The sequence below is a fragment of the Ixodes scapularis genome, unplaced genomic scaffold (genome assembly GCF_016920785.2).
Source record: "Ixodes scapularis isolate PalLabHiFi unplaced genomic scaffold, ASM1692078v2 PGA_scaffold2__306_contigs__length_199485367, whole genome shotgun sequence".
Classification (NCBI taxonomy): domain Eukaryota; kingdom Metazoa; phylum Arthropoda; class Arachnida; order Ixodida; family Ixodidae; genus Ixodes; species Ixodes scapularis.
In genome coordinates, this window is record NW_024609857.1 from 35,922,054 (window position 1) to 35,939,882 (window position 17,829).

The 17,829-nt window shown below is 45.8% G+C and overlaps 1 protein-coding gene across 2 annotated transcripts; it reads right to left on the reverse strand.

The window, feature by feature from the left end:
- Positions 1-285: 285 nt before the first annotated feature.
- On the reverse strand, positions 286-17,738 carry LOC8039664. Of its 2 annotated transcripts, XM_029995578.4 has the most exons (7): positions 17,396-17,738; positions 16,716-16,772; positions 15,845-16,172; positions 12,930-13,179; positions 11,664-11,798; positions 7,481-7,729; positions 292-4,401 (listed from the first exon to the last, which is right to left on the reverse strand). In XM_029995578.4, exons 1-7 carry the CDS (start codon positions 17,526-17,528, stop codon positions 4,114-4,116), a joined length of 1,440 nt encoding a protein of 479 aa, XP_029851438.3. In that variant the 5' UTR covers positions 17,529-17,738; the 3' UTR covers positions 292-4,113. The 2 variants fall into 2 exon arrangements, with proteins under 2 accessions (XP_029851443.3, XP_029851438.3); XM_029995583.4 differs by lacking the exon at positions 16,716-16,772 and having other exon boundaries at positions 286-4,401.
- Between the last annotated feature and the right edge of the window lie 91 nt (positions 17,739-17,829).

Here is a 17,829-nt window from a genome sequence, read left to right on the forward strand (position 1 = left end):
CTGACGAATTTGCCACTTCGCCAACTTTGCCACTGGGAATGTCGACCACATCTAAAGTGGTTCTTGCGGGATCTGTCGTGGCGTCCCTCGGAACCATCTTTTACGTGCATTACAAGCAGGAAGTCGAGAGAGCTGAGCTTCACGAAGGAGTCATCAAAGACGTGGAGAGGCAGAGGATGCGACAGATAGAGAACCTCCATGTGCTTCAGAGGCAAAAGGACTTGACGAAGGAACTCACGCAGCAGGCGAAGAGTGTTCACTAGCCAGACAGAAAATGCGGGATAATGTGTAAATAAACGTTTATTCTTCGAGTAGCAGCACTGTCGGGCAGTCGGTGACCAGACGACAAAGTTGTCTCACTTTTATTCAACCGGGAAACCATGACATTCTTTTACAATCCAACCGGGCTCTGTCTATTGCATGAAACACAGTTTTCACTTTGCACATGTCAGACTACATTGGTCAAAATAAAATTTTCAAGGAAATAACTCGGCGGTCGGAATGCGATGCAAAATAACGGCTCTGGGTACTTCACCTAGAGAAAAAGCTTGTAACATTATTACACAAAGACTCCAGTCTGACAAAACAAAAATGAAGCCAAAAAGTATCGCACCGCAACACTCTGCTGCAAGAAATGTACACACATCTATGAAACTATGTACAGAAAGCATTAGAATGCTAAACAAAGTCTGGGCAATGTCTATTTACATGGACTATACTCCCACTAGGAGGTGGCCTGAACCAACACAGCTTCCGGAATGCACCGAAGCTTTGTCTTCGGTGCAGCCGGCATGCAATAACAGTTTCTCTTTGTACTTGTTCACTTTGACGTAGCAAAAATACGTAGAGTCTGCCACGTGAACCATTCCTTGCCAAAACTACCTAAGCTGTTGAACGAGTCCAACCCACGGTCAAAACATCCTCCAGTGTAGCTTAAGCTAATGCTACGGCCCCATGTTGAAACTTGCTATTGTCGCCGACAGTTAGTTAAGAAACTCTGAGCGTGGCGAGTTCTGAGCAGCTTGCTGCTGCTCCGCGTTTGCCGATAAGAACGAGGAAGAATGAATCGCGAAGCATGGAGCGAGAACATAAGGAGCCACGCCCCGCGCTTCTTAAGTTTTCCGCGACTACAAACGTGTCGGTGGGAGCCCGAGTCTGGCAAGCTACCTCTAACCAGAGATCTGTTGCAATGAGGTGGGATATTATTGCATCCATATGTGCGAGTTGCACAAAACTCATTCACGGTTTTCTTATTCAGTACAGGCTCGCTTTTTGACCTACCCAAAGGGATGTCCACTACAAATTGGGCGCACACTCGCACCGAAGCCCAAACATTCCCGACAAGCTGGGGGGAGGGGGTTTACGAGCCCAAACCAATGAAGAGTACCTAGACCCAGCGAGCTTGAACACTTGGAGCAAAATAAAAGGGCTTTGCAGTGTGGGACAACTGCAATTGTGTGTTGTGGAACGAGACAAAAGCATACCAGACAGTCTCTCAGATGTATGTGGCAAAGCAGAAAAATATGTAGCCCTCGTCGCCAGCTAATGTTATGGCATTCCAAACAAGAAGTCAGACCTATTCCATCTCCATCTCAAAGCAGGTGATCAATAATGGGATGCCGAATGGGCTTTATTAAAGGCAATCTAAAAGAAAAAAATATGCTGCTGTTCAATGTCCCCACTGAAAGGAAATTATTAAGAACATCAGATTCTTTCTGATTATTGCCACAAAAGAAGCTAGATTTATACACCAGTTGAGCCAGATGTTTGCTACATAAATATATTGCCCAAATATAGGTGTCTTTATGTATATGACCACTCCCTTTGGAAATATAGTGGACTAGTGCCGTATACCTTGTCCTCGGTTTGACATTCCCGAGTAGAACTTGTGTTCTCTTGCATAACCCGTTTGCAACTAGCAGCAAGCTTGCTGCTGGTTGCAAACGGTGTATGCTAAACGTTTATATAGTCTACGCTTTGGTAATGGAGCAGCATATGTAGTATGGGACAGATATTGCCACAATAAGGTTCAGAGTCCCTTCAATTCTACATGAAACTACCTTAAAAAATTCTGAATTTTAACAGAGGCTTCTATAGCACACCAACACAGATCAGATGATGATGTATAAAATTAAGATTGCATATATAAAAGCTGCACCAACCAGCAATACACCTCAAATTAACACTGCTAACAAGACCACTTCAGGGCTGTCTTGCACAGACACAACAATGATGAAACTGGTTTTTCGGCAAGCGTTTTTCTTCCTATCCGAGTGTCTCGAGCATTTTGTGCATGGTCGATTAAGCAAAACTCGAGATTTATGAAAGCCCAATAAATGAGAAACGGTAGTGCAAAATTAACATTCCTAAACCTTAAACTTTGTGCTTCCTCTCACAACTGTCAGATAAAAAAAAAAAAAAAAAAAAAGTGAGCAAATATGCAAGCACAGACATCTCCAAACTTGTGATATTTTCTCAGGAGGTATATTGCCTCGAAGCCCATGCTAAGTAAACCTCAAGGATAAAGGCATAAGCATGTTGCCCATGCTGCTGCTAAAAACATACTAAATGCTTTGCAAGCTGCAGAGCACAGCAAGCTAGCTTGGTTGCCCTCTGCACCACTTCATTTAATCCTAACAAGTAACAAACAGCGCAGGGACATGGACAGAGTAGAAAACAAACACAAACTCTTCAGTCTTCTGCACTGTCCATGTCTCTGCGCTGTTTGCTACACGTTAAGATGAACTATCAACTATCCCATTCGTCAATGCTACTAGACTGCATTTAATCCTAAACACTCCCCGTAATTTGAAGCATTGAGAAGGTGGATGCCAGTACAGTTATTACCTCTTAGTGTTAAACTTGTGCCTTCAATTGGAAAAAAAAAAGAAGAAAAAAAAGCAATATTAATTTTTTGCTTTTGAAGGGTCCTCCTCAAATAATGCAGTAAATTATCAAACCACTGTGACTTCCTTTCAAAAGGTTAGTAGCTTTATAGAATCGTCACGGCATGAACTGCCGCAACCACACTTCACTGGAAGCAGGCACCAAGCTCCAACTAATTGTGATTACAACCCTATGTGTATCGCTCAGGAACGATTCCATCAATGTTCTCCATCAATGTATCGCTCAGGAACGATTCCACATGTCCATCAATGTTTTCCGTAGCCTAGGCTCATCATAGTAATCTCAGTCAGACTTTCACAAGTACTGGGATTGCAGAACTAAGCATAGTTTTGAGTGATCCTAAAGCAACAATGACTCTTCGACAATCAAGAACTTGTGGCCATGTTCTTGAAAGTAATCTCCTGCTTTCATACCTGCCAAAAATGCAAGGCCTTATAGAGCCCGTCTAGCACAGTTTGACGGGACAAGCTGTGCTATACAAATCAGAAATCGGGCTGCAGTTGGTTTTAGCCGTAAATTTTGACATATGTTATTAAATAATTTGAAGTGACACTGACTGGTTTGAACTATCACCAACAAACCTTTTTCTATAGATGTGTCAAGTACGAACAGTCATAATTTATGCAGGACGTTGAGGCTCCCCGAAACATGATGTTGAAATCAGTGCCCCACACAGACCTCGTCCGAGGTTCACTCAGTTTAGGGCAGCGGAAGTTGGGAACAAGCATTTTATAGCAAGAACAGGCCATAAACCAGCTCTTTCCAAAATGCCCTTAGGACCAAGTGTGACTTATCTCTCGTTTTTTTGAACATTGCTGTTTCAACAAGTCAAGATGGAAGAGTCAATCATACTTGAGCATGGCAATTTGCATGGTGCTCCAAGACCCTCAGAAGCAATGTCTCGAGTAAGTGCTAACACTCCACACTGCAATTTTCTTCAGGACCAACAGATGGCAGGAACTGAGATGTTTTGGCGAGAATGCTTACAAGCTTACTCCTGTAATGGCCCGCGTTGAAGAACAGGCGTGCCCTACAGTTTATTCGTAGGTGTTTGGGTCTCGCAAGCATTGCAGCTCCTGTGGCTTTCACAGACGAGACCTTCCGAGCCACCGCTCCGCATTGTGCACTCTTTCCCATAATCGCTCGGTCTTATGGACCGGGAGCCAAAAGCCAATGCCCTATGCCACGACTCCAGACCCGTACAGGTTACCTCGTGAGAGCGTCGTACACGCGCCCCGCCTGAAAGCTGATGTCCTCGTCCGAGCTAAGCACCAGGGCTCTCGTCCTGGCCCTCAGGTGGTCCGCAGAAGGGGCGCCCCAGAGGGCCGCGTAGAGTGTTTCGGGCGCGGCTGCCCTGTGCTCTTGCGGCAGGGAGAGCAGGCTCGTGTGACCTCTCTTGACGGCGCAGCTCACCACGTTGGCCAGGTAGGTGAGAACTCGCAGAGTCACCTCGCGGTCTGGGCCGTCCAGCAGGGAGTGCAGGTTTTGTGGCGCCTGGGGGAGAAAGGGATACGAGATTTGTACGAGCTGTCGCCGCCATCTGGCAAGTTCCTTCTAAGTGGTGCAGCAATTGAAGTACCATAAAACAACAGGCAGGCACCCGTGTCACGGTGACTGCCCACATGCTACTTTTGAAACATTCAAAAAATAATCAAAAGACCTATCGTGTGCCTACCCTAGATTTCTGAGCAAACCTATAGTCATTGACAGGGTGAGAACCCTGTCAACCCGGCCTCAAGCACGCGCTCACTGCCTTCCACTGTGCCTTGGTTGCACATGCGCTGTCTCTGAAGTGTTGCTGAAGGTAGGAAGCTCATGCTAGAGGTGGGACCACTGCAAGACCTCCCTGCCATTCCCACCCTCTCAGCAACTATAGCCAACTGTGACGCACCCATGCATCAGCTGCTTCTCGGAACATGTCGGTGTAAAACAGCGAAGCTCACTCCACCATGTGCCCTGCATTTTCGCTCTTGGACGTAACACACAAGTACCTCCCAGTTTTTTAAACCTTATTTACATATTTTGGGTGTACACTTGCTCGGCATTTTACAGTAACATGGTCATCAATGTAGCACATGTCCCATATGATGGACACTTCTCTGTAATGGGACAAGCACGCACCACAAGTGCCCGGGTTGGAGTTGTTTCACTATGTACTCTACATCAAAAACGAGAAACAATGCAATAATCCGCTTCGTAAAGTGTACTGGTAAGGTAGGTTCAGATAAAAATAAGAACCACATCTTATGAACTGGGTCCTAACCTTGCATAATTTTATGCCACTTCTTCTAATTCAAGGGGGTCAATATCAGTATTTGTTCAGGGTGCAGGGACAAAACTGTGCTACCAATGCAACATTCTACTAAACTTATTGAAGAGTGCCATCTGTCCAACATATCATATTTCGACTTATACAATGTCAAAATAAAAATTCACTGTTATATACTATTCTGAACTGAAACCTAGAAGGCTTGAAGCAAGAAAAAGCATCAAATGTCTGCTTTATCTGCTTCTTTTTGGAGGGAGGCAACATACACAGTGAGCTCTTACTGAACAAAAAGTATGAACATGGCAAAGGTAAATTGAGATGTTTTATTTATTTATTTATTTATTTTGCTTAATCTGCCCACAAACAGCTCGAGGCCTTATTAGTGAGCACATATTACAAACAATAAAAGAACAGATACAGACCAACAAACAAGCAAGACGTGATATAGAAACAATAAAAGGAAATAAATAAAACTACTGCGAACAATTGGAGAACAACAGAGCACAGATGTTTGTCAAGCGGCCAACAATGCTCTTCTAAAATTTAAAAGGGTGAAAACAATTCTAAATCCCTCCTATCTCGATTATAAAGGAGCTGAAGGCGTGTCATCGGGGACTGGACACAAACTTTCTGCGGGTAGAAAAGAAATGAAAATCTGGTCCGCTTTTGGGGAACACTGAAAGAAATCACACTTAAAAGTAAAGATGCATCAATTGTAGCGTTGACTATCTTATACAAAAAAGTCATGTCTTGCACTAATCTTCTTTTATGCAAGGGTATCAGGTCAAGCATATTAAGTAAGCATTCATATTCAAAATAAATGCGCCTCCCAATCCCCATCGATCGTAAACAATACGCAAGAGACGACGCTGCACTTTTTCTACAATACATGATTGAGTCGATCCAATGGTGTTCCATATAACTGAGCAGAACTCAAGTTTAGACAAAACAACGGCGCAAAATAGATGAATCATGCTAGCGTAAGTACGAAAATTCTGCGTCATTCTGGAAATAACGCCTAGTACCTGGTAAGAATCATTCACAACTTTCGAAACATGCTAAGTAAATGAAAGGCGGGAATCAAACAGCACTCCCAGGTCACGAATAGTATTGGACCACGCGATAGCTGAACCTAACGTGGTATACGGATACTCAATGCAGCATGTCTTACGGGTAAAGGAAACAACCTTGGTCTTACTGGGGTCAAGTACAAAATTATTTTTTAAGCACCAGTTTAGAACTGCCTGAACATCGTCTTGCATCTTCAGACAGTCAGTAGTTGTAGCACTGCCATGGAAATATGAGACACAGACCTAAAAAAAGGTGAGCTAGTGCATAGTGCATTGGACCCTTGGAATGACTTTGTTACAGTCAATTCATTTCACAACAAAGACGTGCCTGTAGTCTGCATTGAAACCTTCACATAGATTTCCAACAACACGGCAACAAGAACCACGACCTCTTCCAACAGAGTTCACTCCAGCTGAGCAAGCCCTTACAAACATAGTAAGCTCTAATAAGAACAGCAAATGCTATGAACATGGTAAAGGTATATGTTGTCGCAATGAGGTACGGACCTAACAAATATCAGCTAGAGGACATTGCATTAGTAACCTCAGCAACGATTTCGTTCCAATAAATTTATCTCATAATGGAGAAGTTCCTGCAGTCTGCGGTACATCCTTCGGGACAACGCAGCAGCGTCCAAACTATGAGAACAGAGCACACAAAAGACTACTATCATAGTTTGAAAGCATGTTCCACAACTTGCCTAAGCTAGAGTCTTAAAGGGCAACTTCAGTCAATATTTTTTTTTAATTTGGGATAACGACTGTTTTCAGCTAAAGCAGTGTCGCTAAATTACAATTTTTTTTTTTTTTTTTTGATATTGTGTGTAGTTTTATAAATATCAAGGCTCAAAGTTTGGTTTCGGGCGTTTACGGCAAAACAAAAACTTTCTGCTAGAGGAATGGCAACAGTGATAATCAGCCGCAAGGCTGCGACATAATGTCAATTGTGGTGCTGCGGTACGCGGTACAAGGTGCGGAATCAACTGCAAAGTGACGTCACAGGAGTGCTGCAGCCAGTATTCCAGACTAAAAGCTAACCTGCTTGCCACCCGCTAAAGATCAGCTGGTCACATCGTTCAAACCGGTTTTAGAGGAGTATGTGGCTTCACTTTGATGCAGTATTACGGCTGTGATCATATTTTGTGCCACTAAAGCGATACCAGTCATTTATTTTGGCTTTGTTTTCGGACGGAGTTGCCCTTTCACAGGAACAACTTCGGCAAGCACTACTCACTTTGGCTGCCAACAGGTAGGGCACCATGCTGGAGTTGCACGACAGGTTCACGAGCAGCTTGAGGGTCTGCAGGCGCACATTGCCCTCTCCGGTCTCCACCAGGATGCAGAGCTGGTGCAGCCTGCCCCGGAAGGCCTCGTGCGCCTCGTCTGAGAGGGCCAGGTTGGTCAAGCACAGCAGCGAGACCGTCTGCAGGTAGCGGCCCCCGTCCCGGGACACTGCCGCCGACAGCAGCAGTGGGATGCAAGGCTGGGTCCACAGAAACATTCGGGCGGGGAAGTCGACACTCGCATCCGTCGGTCTGGCGCAAAACGTACACCTAAGACAGGTGGCCACATGTTTCAAGTCGCATCAAGAGGCGTCGGCAATCCAGAATTGAAACGTAGGCATTGCAAGAATAATCAGACTGGTCATACTAATAAATTATTTTTAACGAGTAATTTCGCGAATGTATTTTACAGCGGAGCTAGTTTCCCCAGGATCGTGTCCATCAGCAAAGAAATAATGACACCGAACTCTGGACAGCTACCGCCATCTATGAGCGATGGCGGCAACCAGACAACTGGTTGCCGCTGTTGCTCATAGATGGCGGCAATTTTTCTTCGGAGCAGGAGCCAAATGAGCGGCGATGTGTGCAGCAGCGTGAATGGTTCCGCAACCACCGCGAGGCCGCTATCGCCTAAAGTTCCATTGCATCGAGCGCTTCAGATTCCCTTGCGAAAAAAGAGCAAATCGCTCACCTGGAAAGCCACCGCCGCTAACAGAAGCTACCAGCTCCGCTGCTCTTCCTTCTTTTTTTTTTAAAAACTTTCAGCAAGTAACAATTTAGTCACAATTTTTACTTTTGGGGGTCTCCCACATCTCGCTTCCCGCCGAGATTGAGGCCCAAAACGGTTCTGCACTTTTAAAGGGACACTGACAGGGTATTTAAGCTCGCTGAGGTTTTTAGCTGTACATGACATATGAGAGCCCAATTACCCAGAACAAAATTTGCGGCTCGAAAGTCAGTTTCTTTCCGCCCGAAAACCGCTGATCGAGAACTGGCCAGTTTGAGTCGTGTTCACTCTCTTTCCGTGGTAATGGGCCGTTTTCTAAGGTTTAGACACAACCACCAAATTTAATCTAGGTTGTGGGTCATCGAAGGCACACAGTCAATATTAAAAATAGAAAAAAATATGAAACCCATTTTTTGTGGCTTCCAAAAAGCTGCAAACATGTTGAACCAGAAGCATTCTGTGCATTCACTGCGTAATTCTCAACGTGGTGTCGTTTCGTGTGTCGTGGGACTCCAAATGGCAGCGGACAACAGGCGTGGGACCTCAACTTCAGAACTGCCGTTCGCGGTACCGGCAAAATCTTACTTCCTTCGAAAGATCAATTTTGGACCGATCTAAAGAATTGGTATTCATCCCGTACAACACGCCCGAACACCAAGCCGATTGCCCGAAGACGCCGCCGAGCCGTTCGCCCGTTCTCGTGACTGAAGACGCCACTCAAGCAAACGTCAAACTCGAAGTGCATACTTCGAGTTGAATATGCACGCATATGATTTCTTTACTAGGTGCGAATGTGGCCAATACGTGGTGCTGCCCAACTTCAGGCCGGGAGTGCCTTTGCCGAAGGGAAATCGGCAGCAAATCTTCCGAACAGTTCCCCCGGTAGCTCAGTGGAAAGATGTCCGCTTCACACGCAGCAGAGTCAGGTTCAATCACCGATGTGGGCGTACCAAATTTTTTTTGTTGTTGTTTTTGTCTAACTTTTTGCAATTTTACATTTCTTTTCTTACAATTTTCACTGAAAAAACAAATGTTGTGGACAGATAGTCGCTGAACTAAACGGTATGGGATTCCCTTTTTGACACCTGTGACCTTAATGTAGTCACTTTCCACAAAATGCAAGGAACATACAAATCGGGTAGCATCCGCTTTCCGAGGTGCCCGTAAATATTCTACAGGAATTGCAGCCAACCCCTGGTCCTGATCCCATTGGTCTTTTGGAAACTCGTGCAGACTCTGCCGCACAATGTCATTTTCGGATGCAGGACATCTGAGGCAGCTCTTCACGCAACATCTTGGGGGCATTCTTTTCGGGGCCGATCACGGAAATTCACCACGGGCACTCACTACTCATTTCCAACTCTTCAATGTACAAAACAACTCACCTTTAAGTGCAGAACAGCGAGCGGAACAAACATAACTGCAAAGGAATCGCACGGCAAACGGTTCCTGCAACAAATGTCGTCTGCTGCGCACGACCAAAAAAAAAAAAAAAAGTGCACAGTTGGGTGTAGCCATGAGTCTTCCGGTACTCACTCTTTCCTCTATACTTCTCCGACAACCACAAGCAGGTTTTGGTTTCGGATTCGAGCGGTTGCATTTTTTTACTTTATTTAAAAAATATGTGACACTGTAACAAAATATTGATCGAGTAGTCTTCTGACACCATAATAAATTGCATGACAAAAAATGTTAAAATTTTTTGGCCAGGCATTTTATTATGGTGTCGGAAGACTACCCTATCAATGTTTTGCTACAGTTTCACCTATATTCACCATAAAGTAAAAAAATGCAACTGCTCGAAATCGAAACTGGACTGGGGAGGAGGAAGAAATATGGAGGAGGAGAAAGATACTGAACGTCACGTGGCTGTGCAACTTTTCTTTTATCCCTCAACATATTTGCAGCTTTTTAGAAGCCACAAAAAATGGGTATTATATTTTTTGTCTATTTCTAGTATTGAGTGTGTGCCTTCGATGAGTCACGACTTTGATTAACTTTGGTGGTTGTCAGAGGACGCGAGCTCAGCCGCTCGGCCGCTGTTCAGAGCGATGAGCAAAGATTATGGAATCGCGGCTGCCGGAGCGGCATCTATCAACAGGAGCACGTCGCGTTGAAGCGAGCAAACGAGCAAGCCTGCAGATAAGAAATTGCTGCAGAGACAACTATTGTTGATCACAGTCAACAGTCAACAATAGTTGTCTAGGACAATGCCCAAGATGGCATCGAGGATGATGTCCTAGAGGACGGCATCAAAGATGACGTCTAGGACAATCTCTAGGGCGATCAAAGGACGTCCTCTAGGACAACCTCAAGGGCAATGTCGGGGATGCATCCTAGATTATGACGTCTAGGACGACATCAAGGTTGTCAGGTTCTCCAAAGAGGGTGCGAATATGAGCTGAAATGGTGTACTGCACATACCTACTGCACATTAAGGGGCCAGAAAGTCCAAGAAATCCGGTGGGGGTATAGCTAAAAAATGCTATTGCATTAAAAGGACACACATATGCACTGCTCGGTTCTCGACAGCAGGCACGGCGTGCCACAAGGGAGCGCTGTGATACAAATCGGTCGGCGCTCCGGTGTTATCTCTATGACCATCCGTAATCAAGTTTTCATGACATCAATCTCCCAACTTTGCACCCCTTTCCAAGCGCGGAAAAAGACGTACGTAAAAAAATATGTTTGTGTTTATACAGCACAAGGTCGGTCTGCCTTTGAAGTGTGGCGACACTGGTTTATGCCATAGACGAGAAATATAGCCAGTGCAGAACCACTGCTAGCCTGGAGCCTACAATGTGCATCATGCAGTAGTGATACACGACCGCACGCCGGTACGATGCTCATCGAGATCGAAACGGGCAGGAGTGGGGATTGAACCTAGGATCCCTCGGTTCAGCAGCGCGAGCTTTCGCTCCACGTGCTCCGAGCTGGTGGGCGCTAGGCCACTTGGCCACCGATTCCCCCGATGCACTAACATGAGCTGGAGTGTACAGTCTCCCAGAATGTGAAAGACCCATTTTCTTGGGCCATTTATGTGACAGTGCTAAGCTCACTTTGGCCAGAGCCACTCTATTGTATTGTATTTTTTTATTGCACTTTTATTGTACCGTGCCGCCTGGTGTGCAGGTATTCAGGGAAAGGCAGTGTGCCCATACACGTTTAGTGCCCCTGACACCGAGAGAATAAGAAGAGAGAAAGAGAGAAGAGAGAATAAGAACAAAGGTCATTTATTTTCTCACCCCAGTCAACATGGGCTTAACTAAAAGCACGTCCAGCACTGCTGCACAAAACTGTCTCGTTGAATAAGTCTTTAATATTGTTGGAGCCTGTAGCTCGGCCCTGGCTTTCAGAGTATCTCATTCTTCTACGGTGGTCGGCGCAGGGACAAGAAAGAGACTTACCTGGAGAAGCCTCTGGTTCCTTTCATTGACAGCCATGTTCGCAATAGCCTGCGTGGCTGCCACTTGGACGGCCATGCACTCGTGGTCCAACAGGTCCTTCAGCAGAGGCAGGCACCCCACATCACATAGGTAGTCCTGCAGAGAGAAGAGGGCAAGATGTGGCACACTGCACGATCTTCACACGTGAAAGTATCTCAGAAGTACAATCCTCAATCATAGCAAAGTATGTGTTTGTGTACTTGACGTTTAAAAGGGACAATGAAACAATATCGTATTTGAGTTTTACTTACTGTTATCGTGCGGTTAGCAACACAAGGGAACTATCACATGAGGATAAGCAGCCACAAACATGATTTCTGCTGTGAAAATTCAGAAAGAAGGGTATATTTTTCCTTTCTTTACTTTGGAAAGATTTCTAAATTTATTGTGATCCAAACAGTTGTAAAATGTGTTGGGCCTGTTGCTGACGAACGCAGCTCACAAACTGGACACGAGTGTTGCGTCATCGATCGGCTTGCGTTAGCTAACAATGTCTATGTCGGCGAATATTAGGGTTTGCATTCGTGGTCAATATAGCACAATGATGAAAATGGCCGAACTCTAAGAAAGTTTGGAGCACAGCTCTCAGCACTCCCAGTCCGGGCGCGTAGTCGCTGCAGACATCAGCAGTGTGAGCAGGCGTAAGAACTCCTGGCACATTATTCTGACTATGAACTGAGGTTACTAAAACACTGCTCCATTTTCTCCCGTATTTTCTGTTATGGTTAGACCATCAAGATAAAGATAAACACACGTCCTAAGGCTGAAACAGATGTGCGAAAAATCCATCCGAAAATCAGATGAAGATCAGAACGTGAGAAAATTCTTTCAGGTTACTTTTTTTAACTGAAATATTTATTTCTTGCAATCCGCAAATATGGTCTTATTAAAGACATATTCACAATTCCTCCACTAAAAATATTGTGTTGTTTGTTTTCAAAAAAGTAATGTGAAACTATTTTTTCAAGTTTCGATTTTCGCGCCTTTTTCAGTTGATTTGTGGCACATGTGTGTTTATACATCATGAAAACGAGGAATTATATAAAAGCAATGGTTAATGAAACCGAGAAAAAATGTTTCATTGTGCCTTTAAGGTGAAGACTGCAACCAAATATGGCTTAGTTGCCAAAATTGCACTTAGCCTCAGAAGTAAAACTAGTTTTGATAGCGTCACAGTCTCCTCACGACCTAGCAAAGCGCAGGAAGGCGAGACGAAGCGTGACTAGCCTGGTTGATGGTGAAGGCGGCACAGTTGGACATGGTGGTGAGCGTCTTGACAAGCACATCCTCATTGCCGGTCCCAAGCAGAGTCACCAGGCACTTAGCCTCGTACAGAGTCATCACCCGGGCCTTGTTGTACAGGCCATGGAGCACCTCTTGCAGCCGCTCGTCAGACTCCTTCACCATCGCCCGGTACAGGCTGCGCTCCTCCGCATGGTTGGCACTCAGGTCGTTGCAGTGCCAGTGGAGGGATGCCCTGCCCGTTGGAACAGAGGGTTCCCGTTTTAACGCACGCTTAGAGGTTCGAGGCTGGTTCAGACACTTCGGTTTGAGTGTAGCCGACTGTGTTACGACTCCTCACCTTCCACTATGACACATTGCACGAACCTTGGTTGCTATGGCAACCATCTCAACATAAGCATGAGTGGTTGTCACGCGGTTGGTCACACTCATGCCGATATCTGAAACACCCACCACAGGAGTACCGGATCATGCTTGCATGTTGCACCATTAGCGCCGCAGTGTTTCGGTGGTGCCAACACCCCCCTCGATAAGAACACCAAACATTACTTTTGGCGCAACTCGGTCGTCCGCACTGGCACCCGTCGATGAAATTCCCAAGGATATTGTTCTCACTTTTCACAGAAGAGGAGCTACGTCTTGAAATGTTTCGAGATATAAGCCGCCACTAAAATACACCTCCAATGAAAGTTTGACTTCGTTACATGCGGGCGCAGGTTATAACCGTGCGCTTTACGACGAGCCCCGCAATTCATGACGCGCTGCAGTTTGACAAGTCCATGCTTTGGCCACTTGAGGCGCGTTCACACTTGCAAGTCCCAGCTGTCGCACGACAACCTTTGTTGCTAAAACGACAGTCGCGAGTTGCAAAAGTGGTTGGTTTAAAGCAGTCACTTCCAGACTGATTTTTCGGACCTGTCGCCGAGTCGCTTGGCATCTGAACCAATCGAAGTGACGTGTGGTGCGCGTCGCATTTGTTTACATCTGGCACGCCACACTTCTGTGGGTGAGGCACCTAACGTCTGTCCAACGCCTCGGTTTGCGGCAGCGGCCATGAATATAAAGCCACGGAGGTCTCTGCGGCAGCTCTGATCAGCGCTATTAAAGAATACCCATTTCTTTATGAAAGCAGCGCCCCGACTTGAACGAGTGCACGAAAACCAACTCGGCCTGGCAGCAAATCTGCGCTGCTTTTGGGTCGATAGGTACGTACAGCGACGCGGAGGTCGCGGAAGCTCGAGTGAATGCAAACCAGTGTAGCGATTGTGCTTTCATCGTACGGTTTTAAAGGACCCGGGCCAACATCGGAAGTCTTTCTCTTGTGGTGACAACGACACATGTGACAACGAAACTGGGAAAGCAGGGAAATGTGAAACCCGAGCTGTGGCGGGTAGGACAGAATCGACGGCAGCTCCCGAGAAGCGACTCACCAATAGCAACTCATTGATCGCCCAAAGAGTGAATGTCGGTGTTTGCGTGTCACTATAGTAAGTTACAGGTTAAGAAGGCAGCGGCAAACGCCCTTCAAAGGGAATCATATATCCCCCCACCACCTTCGCACCCAATAGCGTCTCATCGTTTCCGTGACGTCGCAACCAACGCGCGAGGAGGGTCTTGCCTTTCTGTACATATTTTCTGAAACTTTGACTTTGACTTAGCATTGTGGAAGCCACGAGAGGGAGATATAGAGTTTTCCCCCTCCGATGGAAACAAATACGACTTTCGGGGATTAGCTTTTCTCACCGATGGATACAAAGGCTGCTTTCAGGGACTCGGTTCCCACTCCAATGAATACAAAGGTCGCTTTCCTAAAAAGTGGGGGTCGAAGAGAAGTTGGCACCACTCTGTGGTCATTATCTATTCATTGAAGCAGAACAAGGATCGTTTCCAGTGAACTCTTCTTTCGACTGCAGAGGGATTTGAAACGGACGCATCACGCTTGTGGGAGGAGCTTCTCCTACCTTCTTGACTTGTAACCGACTATAGTTGGTCGCAAGTCGCAAGTGTGAACACGATTCGAGAATGCCATTTTACTCAATGCTATTTTATGCATTTACAGCTTTCATGATAGTCCCATGGCACCACATGTCAGACGTAAACTTTAGGACCAACCCCAAAAAAAACCGACAGGTTTTAAACGGAAGTAATTAAACAACGAACCCCGACATACTAAAACCCGAGATGGAGGCAAAAAAGGGGGACAAACACAATGTCTCAAATCGAGACGTCGTGCTTGTCCCCCTTTTTTTCTTGCCTCCGTCTTGGGTTTCACTACGTCGATTAACAACCAGCTCGCCCGCTTAAAGGGGCAGTGCAACAATTTGCGGACTTTGGCCAAATAACTGAATTAATCTGTGTCACCTATAGAACGAAGATCAGAAAACCATACTTCCTTGCCTATGCTAGTTTTTATTTTAAGAAATTAAACAAATCAAATGTCAAAGTGCCTCTCAACTCTCACGTCGTCTTTCAAGTGACATACTCTGAGGGATCACCTGGTTTCCCGTTAGGTTCTCTCTTCAGAGACTCCAGACGTTTCCTCTGCAATTACTTTTCAGGGATCAGCATTATACAAAACGGCGGCGACGATTGACTGAAAAGATGGTTCGCCAGGCTGACGGCGAGCATAGCAGTGGAGGGGGTCAGGTTTTGTTGACTTCCGCATGTCCCCCCAGAGATGTGTCAGTGTAGTTCCTGTAACCGCCACATAAGGCTGCAGATCGGCAAATAATGTTTTTCTTTCTTTTTTGACTATGCAGCGGGATGGCAGTTTTCTGGGGCAAGGTGACGTGTTTTTTGTCACTTGTGCCTAGATAAACAACATAAAATGTACAAACTTTCCTTCAACATTCAAATCGTTGCACAACCCCTTTGATAGCATTGTCTTCAATAAACCTCACCTAGAAGACCGCCCAGAGTTCTTGCGCTTGAGTGGCGATCCCGGCATCATGTAAATGTTCTCGGCAGACCGACTGATGTGGTTGTTGCTGCTCGAATCTGCGACGGGACTAAGTGCCTTGGGGGAACCCCAGGGGGAGTTCTGCAGACTTCGGGGCCGGAAGATGCGTGCAAAGTACTGCTCGTCGAACATTCGCGCCTTGAGGTTCAACTCTCGCACTTTGTCCCGCACCGACTTGGGGATGAAATGCAGCTCTGCTGGAGACGATGTGGTGTAGTCCGCAGGAACCGTCAGATCCGTCTGACTAGAGCGGTGGTTCTGGTCCCGCTCTGCGGAGGACGTTTACGTGAAATCTTTGGAAACAGCATATGTTCCCTAAAATACAAGAGACACCACTACCCATTCAGTAATCATATGTCTACCCCACTTAAGGCTAGTTCATTCCAACATTTGCGTGCGACTGACTGCATTACGACCCTTTGCGTTCCACTATGGACAGGTTGCACAGACTGTCTCAGCAATTTTCTCATCGTAAGCAGTCATAAGCAGTTTTAACATTAACAGTCACACACAGATGTAAATGTCTGAAGCATGCTTTTATTCAATGCTAGGTAAATATGACTGGTTCACTGAGTTCCCACTGTCTTGTATATTGAGACCACAGATATGCACAAAAAGAGGTCATTGCAGCTAGGTTTTAGGAGTGGTGAGGCCAAGTTGCATTTTAATCTTTCCTATGCAGTACATTGGTTAACCACAATGATTGCGCATGCTGGAATTGTTAAAAATTAATATAGAGCATTTTGTTTGCTGTTTCATACGTGCATTTATGGAGACATCCGAAAATGATCCCCAAAGCGAAGATCACCTACCCGGGACTTCCCCCTTGTGTTTTTTCTTCTTTTTCAACTTGACCAGTTTCCGAGTGCCTGATCAACGGGAGAAGAAACCGGCTTCAGAGCTGTCCCAAGTTTATGCCAAATTGCATGCCACGGGCGAGAACACAGCAGACATGCAGAATTAATTCCCCCTTTCTGGAATTATTAGGGGACGCGCGCTGAATTATATACAATGGTTCAACAACAGTGACGCCGAAGAAAGGTACGCGACCTTAATGATTTCGTGCATTCGCTTTTTGTACTCCTTTTGTGGTCGTCGGGCCCTTCATCGATCTGCCTCGGACAAGGTCAGTGGATTTCTGGGTCGTTCATTATGTCCCTAAATATCTGCGCTCTCTGCTGATTTTGCCCTTAACAACAAGTATAGATGCCTCCAATGCAAAAATTCGCAAAGACACCAGAGAACTTCAAGCAGGAAAGCTAAAGCGACTTGGAAAGCGGCAGCGTGCGCAAATGTCAAAGTGCAGGCAGACATTGCGAACAAGCGAAAACAGACCCCGTTTAGATCGAAGGAACAAGCTAGTACTGCTGAGCCCAGTTTAGACAGGTTAATAAGATATGCCAAGTTGATTTGGCAAACTATTCTAATCGATTTGCGTGGATGACATGCAAACAGTACCGTCGTGCACTGGGGAGAAGTATGACGCACAGACCTTTATCGTCACGGCCGCAGCCTTTGGTGCAAAATGCCGATCTCAGGATTGAGTATCCCACGTAGGCAAACCCAGCGAATACTGCAGAACATAATGCTACCCGCTTCACGGCAACGTCTTCGGGACTAGCCATTTCCACGGTACGACGCGCAACCGATTTCAGCCGAGCAGCAGAGCACAGCTAGCAGCCGGTGCACCGGAAGTAAAAATGTCGTCACTTCCGCACCACGCGGCCATGCTGCGCAGAGAAGCCGAACGCAGAGCTCCGAGGCGAAGCACCATTCAAATGCATGGGCGCTTCATGCAAAGTTGAGCTAAAGTAATATAAAACTTATTTTACGAAGTAAACAGCAAGTATTCCAGTACATAAACTACAGCTGGAAAAAAAAAAAGTTATTGTATTTACAAGGTCCTACTTGGACAACTGTGAAACA

What these genes read in the sequence shown, in the direction of transcription:
- LOC8039664 (XM_029995578.4), bottom strand. Translation starts at nt 17,528, where the DNA reads ATGGCTAGTCCCGAAGACGTTGCCGTGAAGCGGGTAGCATTATGTTCT. An exon ending in AACTCTGGGCGGTCTTCTAG is followed by an intron (nt 13,180 to 15,844) that starts GTGAGGTTTATT and finishes TCCAACGGGCAG; the next exon opens with GGCATCCCTCCACTGGCACT. An exon ending in CCGCCTTCACCATCAACCAG is followed by an intron (nt 11,799 to 12,929) that starts GCTAGTCACGCT and finishes TTCTCTCTGCAG; the next exon opens with GACTACCTATGTGATGTGGG.